General features: G+C 38.8%; 1 protein-coding gene across 1 annotated transcript in view; it reads left to right on the plus strand.

Annotated features, from left to right (window-relative positions):
- Nucleotides 1-12,542, plus strand: part of LOC110293363 (cytochrome P450 2J3-like) — a 39,329-nt gene that overhangs the window by 16,708 nt on the left and 10,079 nt on the right. The window contains exons 3-6 of the mRNA XM_085838426.1: nucleotides 1,870-2,019; nucleotides 3,172-3,332; nucleotides 8,400-8,576; nucleotides 11,077-11,218. Coding sequence (XP_085694552.1) covers nucleotides 1,870-2,019; nucleotides 3,172-3,332; nucleotides 8,400-8,576; nucleotides 11,077-11,218 — 630 coding nt within the window. The remainder of the gene's footprint in view (nucleotides 1-1,869; nucleotides 2,020-3,171; nucleotides 3,333-8,399; nucleotides 8,577-11,076; nucleotides 11,219-12,542) is intronic.

Raw genomic sequence — 12,542 nt, forward strand, 5'->3', positions numbered from 1 at the left:
GAAAGTTTTCTTCTATAATTTTGTTGAAGATATTTACTGGCCGTTTACATTGGGAATCTTCATACTCTTCTATACCTATTATGCTTAGGTTTGGTCTTCTCATTGTATCCTGGATTTCCTGGATGTTTTGGGTTAGTATCCTTTTGCATTTTGCATTTTCGTTGACTGTTGTGTCAATGTTTTCTATGGTATCTTCTGCACCTGAGAATCTCTCTCCTATCTCTTGTATTCTCTTGGTAATGCTTACATTATGACTCCTGATCTCTTTCCTAGGCTTTCTGTCTCCAAGTTGTTTCCCTGTGTTATTTCTTTACTGTTTCTATTTCCATTTCTAGGTCCTGGATAGTTTTGTTCAATTCCTTCACCTGTTTGTTTGTTTTCCTGTAATTCTTTAAGGGATTTTTGTATTTACTCTTTAAGGGCTTCTACATGTTTACCTGTATTCTCATGTATATTTTTAAGGGAGTTATTTATGTCCTTCTTAAAGTTCTCTATCATCATTATTATGAAAAGTGATTTTAAATCTAAGTCTTGCTTTTCTGGTGTGATTGGGGTATCCAGGGCTTGCTGTAGTGGGAGAACTGGGTTCTGATGATACTAAGCGGCCTTGGTTTCTGTTGCTTATGTTCTTGCACTTGTCTCTGGCCATATGGTTATTTCCAATGCTACCTGCCCTCACTGTCTCTGACTGAAGCCTATTCCTCCTGTGATCCTGGTTGTGTCAGAACTCCTCAGAGTCCAGCTTTCTCTGTGATCCTGTGATTCTGGGATCCTGAGATCCTGTTGTGTCAGAGCTCCTGGTAGTCAAGTTTTCTCTTGGTGTTACAGAGGTAAGTAGGAATCCAGAGGCCCCTGGGTTGCTCTGGGCTCAGGTGCAAGATAGAAGGAACCAATGCCTTTGTCTGAGCAGGATTTTGTGTTTCCCTGGTTCCTGTGGGGGTTCTGATTTATGCTGGATATTGTGAAAGATATTGTGGTCTCAACTGTGATCTTGAATACATCAGAGCTCAGTGCTCTTGGGTGTGTCTGATCTCCTGGGAGTTGAGATTTCTCTGTGATCCTGTGATCCTGTGATCCTGTGATCCTGTGATCCTGTGATCCTGTGATCCTGTGATCCTGTGATCCTGGGCATTTCAGAACACTTGGGATTCTTGTTCTTTCTGGGTTTTGTAAGAGGGAGTGCAGAGGCAGCATGCCAGGTCTGCTCTGGGTGCAGGTTCAAACTGCAAGGAACCTATGCCATTGGCTGGGTGGGGGTTCCTGTGTCCCTGGATCCCAGGGAGTCCCAGTTGCTCCAGGGGTTGGGGCAGATGTTGTGGCCTCCTTAACTGTGATCCTGTGTGTGTTGAAGTACCTGGGAGTTAAGCTTCCTCTGGGTGTTGTGAGACTGGGTGCCACTCTTTCTTATTCTTGAGTGCCTTTTTAGTATTCATTGAGACATAAATAGACTTATATGTCTGTTAATTAAATTGTGGCCTTTAGAACCAGAAAAAGTTGAATTTGAATACCTGGATGCCTATTTACCTGTTTGGTATTTATTTTTCAATTTATTATCATGACTCAGAATTTTACTAATTGAAATGGACATTTTCTTAGATGGTAATAAACATGTAGAGTTTCTGTCAGTATAAAATCATATAATGATTAAGAAGTACTTATGATCAATACATGTTAGCCATTTACATTAGGATTGTATCTAGAAAGCTATCAATTCCTATTTTGGCCTTTTTTAAATCTATACACACATCTAATACAGTTTTTCAAATACTAGTAATCCAGACAGATATATATATATATATATATATAGTTATATAGTTATAATGTTATACCAGTAAGCCAGTGCTATAATGCTGAATCTCCACTTTCCAGGATTGATCATTTCCAATGGCCAGACATGGAAGGAGCAAAGAAGGTTTGCACTGATGACACTCAAGAACTTTGGATTAGGGAAAAAGAACTTGGAGCAGCGCATACAGAAGGAGGCTGACTGTCTTGTGGAGGCCATGGGAGAGGAGAAAGGTAGGCATTTCGCAGGGTGATGCAGGAGGCTCTTGCCATTCTATTTACTGAATAAGTTTTTAATTGTCTAAAGCTTTTCTGCAGTGGGCACTGAGGACTGAATAGTGAACATATAACTGGGATCCTATCCCAGGAGGTCCACTGTTTAATGACAAAATAGAGCATTAAACAAATTGCTTAAATTAAACCTTGTTTATCTATGTGACTTCCCACATATTGACAGTGTTTTTGAATAATGCCAGGCACCAGTAGTGGGCTGTGGCCAGAGCTTTTTATATTATCTTCTGTTGTGAATATTTTATCTCACACTGAATAGAGACATCATAAAATAAAAAGAAAGAAAGAAAAGAGAGATAGGGAAAGAAGGAAAGAGAAAGAAAGAAAGAAAGAAAGAAAGAAAGAAAGAAAGAAAGAAAGAAAGAAAGAAGGGAGGGAGGGAGGGAGGGGGGAAGAGAGAAAGAGAGAAAGAGAGAAAGAGAGAGAAAGAAAGAAAGAGAGAAAGAAAGAAAGAAAGAAAGAAAGAGAGAAAGAAAGAAAGAAAGAAAGGAAGGAAGGAAGGAAGGAAGGAAGGAAGGAAGGAAGAAGGGGAGGGGAGGGGAGGGGAGGGGAGGGGAGGGGAGGGGAGGGGAGGGGAGGGGAGGGGAGGGGAGGGGAGGGGAGGGGAGGGGAGGGGAGGGGAGGGGAGGGGAGGGGAGGGGAGGGGAGGGGAGGGGAGGGGAGGGGAGGGGAGGGGAGAGGAAGGGAAGGGAAGGGAAGGGAAGGGAAGGGAAGGGAAGGGAAGGGAAGGGAAGGGAAGGGAAGGGAAGGGAAGGGAAGGGAAGGGAAGGGAAGGGAAGGGAAGGGAAGGGAAGGGAAGGGAAGGGAAGGGAAGGGAAGGGAAGGGAAGGGAAGGGAAGGGAAGGGAAGGGAAGGGAAGGGAAGGGAAGGGAAGGGAAGGGAAGGGAAGGGAAGGGAAGGGAAGGGAAGGGAAGGGAAGGGAAGGGAAGGGAAGGGAAGGGAAGGGAAGGAAGAAAGAAAGAAAGAAAGAAAGAAAGAAAGAAAGAAAGAAAGAAAGAAAGAAAGAAAGAAAGAAAGAAAGAAAGAAAGAAAGAAAGAAAGAGAAACGAAAAACTATCTTTGAAAGACTATGCCTCCCCCTCTCCCTACCTCCAGGACAGCCTTTTGACCCTCACTTCAAGATCAACAAAGCAGTTTCCAACATCATTTGCTCCATTGCCTTTGGGGAGCGTTTTGAGTATGAGGACAGTCAATTTCATGAGTTGCTGAGGTTATTAGATGAAGCCACGTGTTTGGAGGCATCAATGATGTGCCAAGTACGTTCTCTCTTTTTGCATATTTTGGAAAGACTATTGGATTGTGTCTGATACAAAAACAGGTTTTTCTCTTTGATGGGAGATTCTTTCAAACAACATACAATATCTTTAAAAGGTGAATTTGAGGGCTAAGATGCCTCAGCAGTTAAGAGCATTGACTACTCTTCAGAGGTCCTAAGTTCAATGCCCAGCAACTACATGGTGGCTCACAACGATCTGTAATAGGGTCTGATGTCTTCTTTTTTTTTTTTTTTAGATTTATTTATTTATTATATGTAAGTACACTGTAGCTGTCTTCAGACATTCCAGAAGCGGGCGCCAGATCTCGTTGCGGATGGTTGTGAGCCACCATGTGGTTGCTGGGATTTGAACTCTGGACCTTCGGAAGAGCAGTCGGGTGCTCTTACCCACTGAGCCATCTCACCAGCCCACAGGTCTGATGTCTTCTTATGGTGTGTCTGAAGACAGTGACAGTGTACTTATGCATAAAATAAATAAGTATTTCCTTTTAAAAAGTTGAACTTGATATAAATCTACTTTTAAGACATGAACTTACTACATACAAAACATTTCTAATGTTTAATAGTCTATGTTACTATTTACATGGGTACATATACATGTATGTGGGAATTTCCCTGTTTAAAAACAAATAACAATGTTTTCATTTACTAGGCTTGTCTCCTTCTATGCTTCTCTCTTTCTCCCTCAGTGATACGTGCTGAGTGTATGTTCTAGCTCATGAATTTATTTCAATATTCCTCCTTCTACACAGTGCAATGGCAGAATGGGATGTCATTTTCTCTGTAGTTATGTATTTGAGTTGTCCTAGGTTTAGGTGTTAAGTATAATATATCCATGAATATTCTTGTGGCAGTGTTCATTGAACACATTGACTCCTTGGGGTTTTGGTGTAATTTAAAATAAATTATTTAATATAATTTATTTTATAATTGCATGATTTACTCTTGCACTTTTCTTCCTTTAAACATTTTAAGTACCTTTCCTTGGTCTCATTCAAATTCACATCCTCAATTTGTAGTTAATTACTATTTCTTATGTATATGTATAGTTATGTTTCTACATATATAATAAAACGTTCTCAGTGCTTATAATGTTACTTTCAGGTGTGTTTTTAAGGATGATCATTTGGTGTTGGATAACCAATTTCTGATCTCTTCCCTGGGCAAGACTGTTTCTCTAGTTCTCATCTATCATCAGACTGTCTTGAGCCTCCAGCTCCCAAATAATGACATAGAGACTTACTATTATTTGTTAAAGCTTAATCCTTAGTGGGCTGACCCCTAACTAGCTGGTATACCCTAATTAACTCACTTATTCTAGTCCATGTTTTCCACATGACCTGTTACCCTTCACTCATCCTGGCATGTCCAACTTCTCTAAGTTTGATTGGCAAATCTTGCATCTCTCAAATTGTCTCACTTTTCCTATCCTGCCTGGAAGTCCCACTTTTCCTCTCCTGCCTCAGCTATTGGCCATCAGATCTTTATTAAACCAATCATGAGGTGATGGAGGTGCATGCTTACAAAATACTAAAACAGGCAATGATCCATAAAAATAACAATACCAAAGTCTAGACAGTACTCAGCTCTCTGCTGGTACAGAAATCAACATTGGAATGATACAAAGACAAGCATTATGCAGTGCACAAAAGATTACCCAAATATCTTCTCCTTTTAGTCCAGTAAAAGGCTCTGTCTTTAATAGCAATAAACGATATACAATAAAAACAATTATGAGAGCTATCAGGTAAGAATTACGGAGAACATAGTCCACTATCTTATCTTGGTGAGTCCAAAGTTGTGTACCTAAATCACTTTCCATCATAACTTGCATTATCAACCTAAAAACATTTTCTTAGACATTGAATCATTTTCTCAAAATCTGAACATCTTAAGCTTATATGTGAGACTATAACTATCTAGTCTTCAACTCCATCCAAGATCTGAGAAGAATAATATTACCTGAGTAAACAGGAAGTATTGAGCAAGCAGCTTTCAAAACTGCAGAAAGCACAGAGACTGATGGCTGCCTGGACAGCCACCCAACTTTCCTCTGCATCCATCTTCAGCCTACAGGCTCAGAATATCTGACAGACTTATTTGTGAAGCAGGAAATTTGAAGGACTGGCCTACTTTGTCTTGGCAAAATTTGTCACTTGATTTCCCAGTGTCCTCCTTATCCACAGTTTGGACAGCATTCTTCCAGAAGTTGAAGCAAGGGCAGTTTTCTGTCCAGTGACTAGCCTTGCCACATTTGAAGCAAACTTCATATGGAAATTCTTCAATGCCCACTATCTTCTTTGAAGTAGCATGGGGGTGCTGCCAAGAACTGACATATCTCACTGTCATAAAAAGTCTGTTATTATTAAATTGTCTTAAATGTCATATTTGGTGGGTCTCTGAAGTGTTTGAAGATGATATATCTAAAGTCTGTCACATTAGGAAAGCATTACTCATCTCCAGCTAGATACTATCTGCTTAACTTTGAGACTATCTATAGGGGATAAATAAAGCTTACATTTTAAATTAGCTAAACTAGTTCCTTAACAAGCCTACATGTTTGATTTTTGTAGGTGTCTAACTACTAACCTGCATTTCTTTTTTTTAACCTGCATTTCTTAATTATCCTAAACAGTTTGTAATAGTAGTTTTCAATAATTGCAACTTTACATTACATTTTTAAATGAGTTGCATATAGGTACAATACCTTAAGCAAGAGAGGAAACATATGTACAGTATGTTGTAACAAAAACAAACATAAATTTGTATCAGTATACAAAAATTCATACCTATGTAAAATATTTGAGACTGGTTTAGTTTAAAAGCATATTCCATAATCTACTCTCTTATCCTATCATTCCTATATCCTCCCTTTTTTCATTCCATCCCTTATCACCACTTTTCCCCCCTCACACTAGATAGAGAAAGAAACAGAGGAAAGAAAAAGAGAGAGTGTGACCCCTTAATCTAACCTCACTCACTTTGTTTTCTCCCTGAACAAAATCATTCACTACTTACATCCAATCCCCCAAATGAAGAGAAGCATCCATCACCCACTGAACAACCACAAACCACCCACCCCTTGGAGATGGAAATATCATGTTCTTCAAATTGCTTCCTGCTGTCTGGTGTCAACAGCCACTTTTGGGAGCCCTATGAAAATTGAAATGTTGGCCAAGTCCTGCAAGAGCTAGTTGTATTTTTTGCTGTCTTGTTTCTGTGAGATGGAAAAGTGCAGGGCTTAACTGAAGTCCTGACTGAAGCAGTCAGTGAGGTTGACCCACCTGAGCTAGCCACCTTGAAGTAGTACTGAATGCAAACTTTTAAGGAGAGAGCAACTAAAGTTGTCTTTGAGACTGGATTACCTGGGCTGCTTGCCTTTATTGATGTGTGGTCCTTTGTTTTGAAAACACAAAAGCTTCTAAAGTTAATATACATTTCTGCATTAACACATTTGTGGAATGAACAGTGTGTACCAATCAGCTAAAGATGATTCTCATGTTTCTTGTGTTTCTGTATTAAAATGTATGCTCTCTTAGACATCTTTTGAGGAGCATATGAAGATAACAGTTGCCGGTTGTTTTAGCTTTACCATACCTTGGGTACACATGGTTTCAGATAGAATGAATCTGAAACAGTTACTAGCCCTTTAAAAGTTCATTTTCTTATTAAGACTTTCTGTTTCTATGTGTTATTAACTTCTCTGTGATGCACCCAAAATTAGATTTATACTCACTTGTGCTATCCCCACAAGCACTTTTTCCTCATGTTTAGGAATGTCCTCACTGAAAACTAAGGACCTGGATAGCATGACTTATAGGTATGAAAAGGGGGATAAAGAATGACGAAGGATTGTATGTCCCTAAGGGGATAGGAACTCCACAGGAAGACCAACAGAGTCAACTAAACTGGACCTTTGGGGTTCTTAGAGTCTAAACCACCAACCAAAGAACATACATAGGCTGGACCTAGAACTCCCCTCATGTGGATTCCAAACAACTAGAGCAGGGGGTATCCCAAAATCTGTTGCCTGTACATTGGATATGTTCTACTATCTCAGGTGCTTTCTCTGGCCTCAGTGGGAGAGGAAGCACCTAGCCTAGCAGAGACTTAAAGTGTCAGAGTGGGGGAGATATTGAAGGAGGGGGGAGAGAAATGTGGGAGGGGTGATCAGGATGGGGGCAGTGAGCAAGCTGTAAAGTGAATTTTAAAATATTTAATTAAGTTAAATTAAAAAAAAAAGAATGGGATCACTTACACTTATTGTCTACACTATCTTGTTGTGTGTCTTGTTTTAATTCTCACTCATGGTATTTCCAAGTCGAGCAGTGAAACTACTTTCCTTACAGTAAGCAGAGCCTAGGAAGTCCATGGAGATAAGTGAGAGCCCAGCCAACTTCTAGGTGTGTGTATCATGGAGAAAATTTTTAGAAGGAAACTAGGAGGTTGCAAAAGGTGATAATAAACATTCTTGGCAGGACCAATTACATCAGGCATTCTATGAGACTATGTAAAAGCACATATTCACTATTTTCTCTATCACCCTCCACATATAAAAATGCAACATGATGTCTGCAAGCTGGTAGAAGAGTATGCAAGCAATATTTATAAGCAGTAGTTCAGTAGACCCCTAGGAGTTCTTCGTACATGGAATAGCATTCTGTGAGCAGAGAGAATGAGACTCCATTAGTAAAAAGTCAAATATTAACATTTCTTTAAATACTGATATACTTTAATGTTATTAATAATACTAAAATTATTAATATTGTTTTAACTGTTATCAAATCTGAATATAGAAGAAGTAACAACAATACATGTCTACCTTATTTTAAGTATTGTTGATGTTACAATGTGCTATATTATTTTTTACCCCAAAATATAATTGAAATTTATTGGTGATCTACTTGATTTCAGTAAAGATTGACATCTCACCACCAAAGTTGGCACCAAAGTTACCCCAAAGAAACAGGTGAAAAAACAAGATTATTTAACAATATGGAAAAGTTACTTCATAGTACCATCAATATTTTCTTATTTTCTTTATAAGCTCTACAATGTCTTTCCATCCATAATTCAATATGTTCCTGGATCACATCAAACAGTTTTGAGAAACTGGGAAAAACTGAAATTGTTTATTTACCAAATTATGGAGAGTCACCGGAAAGATTGGAATCCTGATGAACCGAGAGACTTCATTGATGCTTTCCTTACAGAAATGTCAAAGGTGAGGAGGACAAGTGGTCTGGGTCTTCCTGGGAATAAAAATATGGTTGAGAAGATTCCAACTGATCTTGCATCATGATGCCATATATTTAAGCACTGATTCACTACAAGGTGAAGCTCTGTGCCTGTTAGCCAGGTGAGCCTCTTCTGAGGATTATGGAAATTCCATCACCAAGATGCTCCAAGCTCTCAGAGGGCCATGATATTCCTTGCTATTAGCTCCTTCTTTCATCTTCAGTACCAAGCTTGGAGCATCTTTCTTCTCCCATCATCTGCTTCCAGCTTTACATTTCCTCTTCCTGGTTCTTATGTTCAAACCCTCCTCTAATAACAATAATCCAGGCTAATAGTCTCCTCTGAAATTAATCACATTGGCAAAGTCAATTTTAGTTTATCAATTGACATGCATGGGTTATAAAATGAAAATCTGGGTAGCTTTGAAGATCACTGACTAGTATGTTGTAAGAATATAAGTTAGCAATAGTATTTTAGACATGCAAGATAGCATTATGCCAGAAATATTAATAGAAATAAATTATTCACTGCATTTTGGCATAAAGTCCTGGAAAATGACAGATACTGGCATTTTATGCTCCTCCTGGTCCCTCACCTTTCAGTGACAAAAATGATTCACAAGGTAAACTAGCCATGAAACTTCAAAGCTTGTGTTTTCAAGGACTTAGTTTAAGACCAGTCATTCACCCCATCTCAATCCCTACTGCAGGGCACAAGCAAAGTTTAACTGAATGCTGGAGTTTAACATCAAAGCCTGGGTGAGGAATCTGTCTTCCTCTGCCTGTGAATCAAAACCCTCCAATGACATAAATACCAGAAAGCAGTTAGCTGCATGTATGTGTTACCTCAGTGGCATTGTGACAATACTCAACAGAAACAATTTAAGATTGAAGATTTATTTTGGGTCACAATTTCAGGGTGTTTTGATACTTTTTACAGAAAATTAATCGCAGAGCATCTGAGCTCATGGTAATAAAGGTTGTGGTGAAGTCTACACACTAATATGTACCAGGAAGCAGAAAGCAGAATCCAGGGCCTTTTTATAATTTTTATTACCTCCTCTGGTGAGGAGTCATCTAATGAACCATACTTCCTACTTCCTCCGAACCTCCAAATTAGTTCCACCAAACTAGGAACCAGATATTAAAATCATGAGTCTTTAGGGGATGCTTCAGGTTCAGATCACAACATTAATTGTGCTGCTATTATTTAAGTAGGCTTCTGGCTAGAACACATCACTACATCTGTCACAGATTCTTAAACTCAGTGGATTCCAGGTTCACTGTTTGACCAAGTGTACAGTGGGAAATGTCTAACCAACCTCTCTTCTATTTCATCTTCCTGGAATAATTCAATAGAAGCAACATTTTATCCCTAGAGTGGGAGTCAAGTTGTTTACTATATGGAGTTCAAGTGTAAGACCATCAACATCAAGAGCAATATTAACAAATTGATGCCTCAGAGAAAGTTGTGAAGTACAGTAGTATACTCTAAAGAAGTACTAATAGGTACCAAGAGCTTTTGACAATGAAAGATTAATGGGGGAGTAGGACAGCCAGTGAACATGGAGATTTTACAGAATTTCTGTAGTGAACAAAACATTTTTTGAGTATTTGCTATATTTGTTAGACATTTCTATTTCACATAATTTATCATGATTAAAATGTGTGTTGTATTATTCAGATATTTCTAGTGGAACAGAAGTGAAAGTCATTGTAATAAATCCCACATATATATGGATTACAATCTGTGTTCTAGCTTGTCCAACAATGGCTTATCTACCAACAGAAAATCCAATAATCTAGTTAGTTGTTCAGTCCATGAGGCTGGATATCCCAGCTGATCTTCAGTGTGGGCCAGAATCCCGAAGAAGCAGAGTTTAAGGAATTGACTTGCCAATAAGAGAGAATAGGGCTAGCAGGTGATAAGTGAAAACTTCCTTCTTTCATGTATCCATATAAGCTGTGATCAGAAGGTGTTGCCTAGATTTAAGATGGACCTTTGCCCCTCAAAGATCTGGCTAAAGGGGCAAGGGGGACATCTTCCTACTTTCAATGATTTAATTAAGAAAATCCTTCATGGTGTACCCAAAAACTATCACAAAAACTATGAAAAACTAAACTTTTCATGTTAAAAGAACTAAAACAGAGAAATGTAAATTGAGTACTCTGGGCCATGTGCTGTGACTGAGTGATATAACTGATACATGCAAGAAAATCCTCTTTTGTATCCAATAATCCCCATTTTTACTAAAAGCTCTTACAAAACTATAGTAATAAGAAAACAATTGTTTTGATTTTTAACCATCAAGTGCTGCTTTTAATAAAGCTCTCACTTGAATGAGAACATCACTGTCCAATGAGAGGAAAGAAAGTATCATTTAGAAAGATTCCTTCTAAATGTGTTTGCCAGTTTTTAAATTCTGTTAATGAGATAATCACAATTTTTCTAACTTAAAAAAAAAAAGATAAAACTGTCTTCTCTAGTACCGAGACAAGACTACTACAAGTTTCAATGAAGAAAACCTCATCAACACCACCCTGGACCTCTTCTTTGCTGGATCAGAGACAACAACTAGCACACTGCGTTGGGCTCTGCTCTACATAACTACAAACCCAGAAGTGCAAGGTGAGCATGTGCTGGGTGTGCCTAGACCAGGGAGAATGGGGTTTCTGAAAGTTGTTGTTTAGATGGGCCAGAAGGTAGAATAGTGGAGTGGAAAGAAATGGAACAGCTTCCCTCTTCCATGTATCCATATAAGCTGTGATCAGAAGGTGTTGCCCAGATTTAAGATGGACCTTTGCCCCTCAAAAGATCTGGCTAAAGGGGCAAGAGGGACATCTTCCTACTTTCAATGATTTAATTAAGAAAATCCTTCATGGTGTACCCAAAAACTATCACAAGTGTTCTTTTCATGTTAAAAGAACTAAAACAGAGAAACGTAAATTGAGTACTCTGGGTCATGTGCTGTGAGACGAGCTGTTTTGGAAAACGGGCATGGCCTTCACATGTCCTGTCAGGATTGTGATGAGTCATGGGTGCAGACTTTATCGTCGTCTATGCTTTAAAGAATCTTCTGTTTGAGGGTCACATAGTGAAGTCAGCCGTTATAGTTTCCAGCAAAGAGTGACAGTGGGCAATGAAAAATCCACTAAGTCCTTTCTTTCCAGCAGTGCCTTCTCATTTTGTCATGCATATCACCAAGATGCTTCAGTCTGATAACCTTGTGTCCTATTAATGCTACCTCTGCTATCCAGACTCAACCACATACATTCTGCATGGTGCCTCTGAACATTACATTTTTCCCATTGGCATTGCCCTAATCTTGCCTCTACATACAATATTGGGCTTTCCATCTACCAAAAATGTACTATCCCAAATTCTTGAGCTTTCAGAAGAATTTTCTCAGATACTGCCCCATAACATGTTTTAAAATTCTCTAAAAATGTATTGCCTAGTAAATTGTTTCCATGTTCTCCCTTGAGAGATTGCACAATGTGCCCCATTATGGGCTTTGCACATTGTTTATGACTCCACGGGAGTTTTCAGTCCTTCAGAAAGTGGCCAATCCCATCATTTTTATCTTTTTAGATTAAAAGAATAGTTTTTCCCATGGGAGATAAGAATATTTTCATGCATGGAACTTTTTTTTAATTTTGTTAATAGTTTATGAGAGAAGGATAAAGATACTATGTCACACTCAAGCCAAATATGTTGTCCTAAGATGAAAATAAGAGTAGTGATCACAATGTCTCCCATGTAGTAAAGATCAAATAGTTATTTCTTCAGCTCCATCCACTTTTTGAGACAGGGTCTTTCACTGCCTCAAACTTACCAAGTAGACAAGACACTCTTGCTAGTTGGCCATGGAAATCTACCTTTCTCTGCCTTACCTCAGTACACTGGGATTAGAAGTAGATGCCACCATACCTGTATTTTTAAAAATGGATTC

This window comes from Mus caroli, unplaced genomic scaffold (assembly GCF_978045245.1).
Source record: "Mus caroli unplaced genomic scaffold, Mus_caroli_1 scaffold_6, whole genome shotgun sequence".
Taxonomy (NCBI): domain Eukaryota; kingdom Metazoa; phylum Chordata; class Mammalia; order Rodentia; family Muridae; genus Mus; species Mus caroli.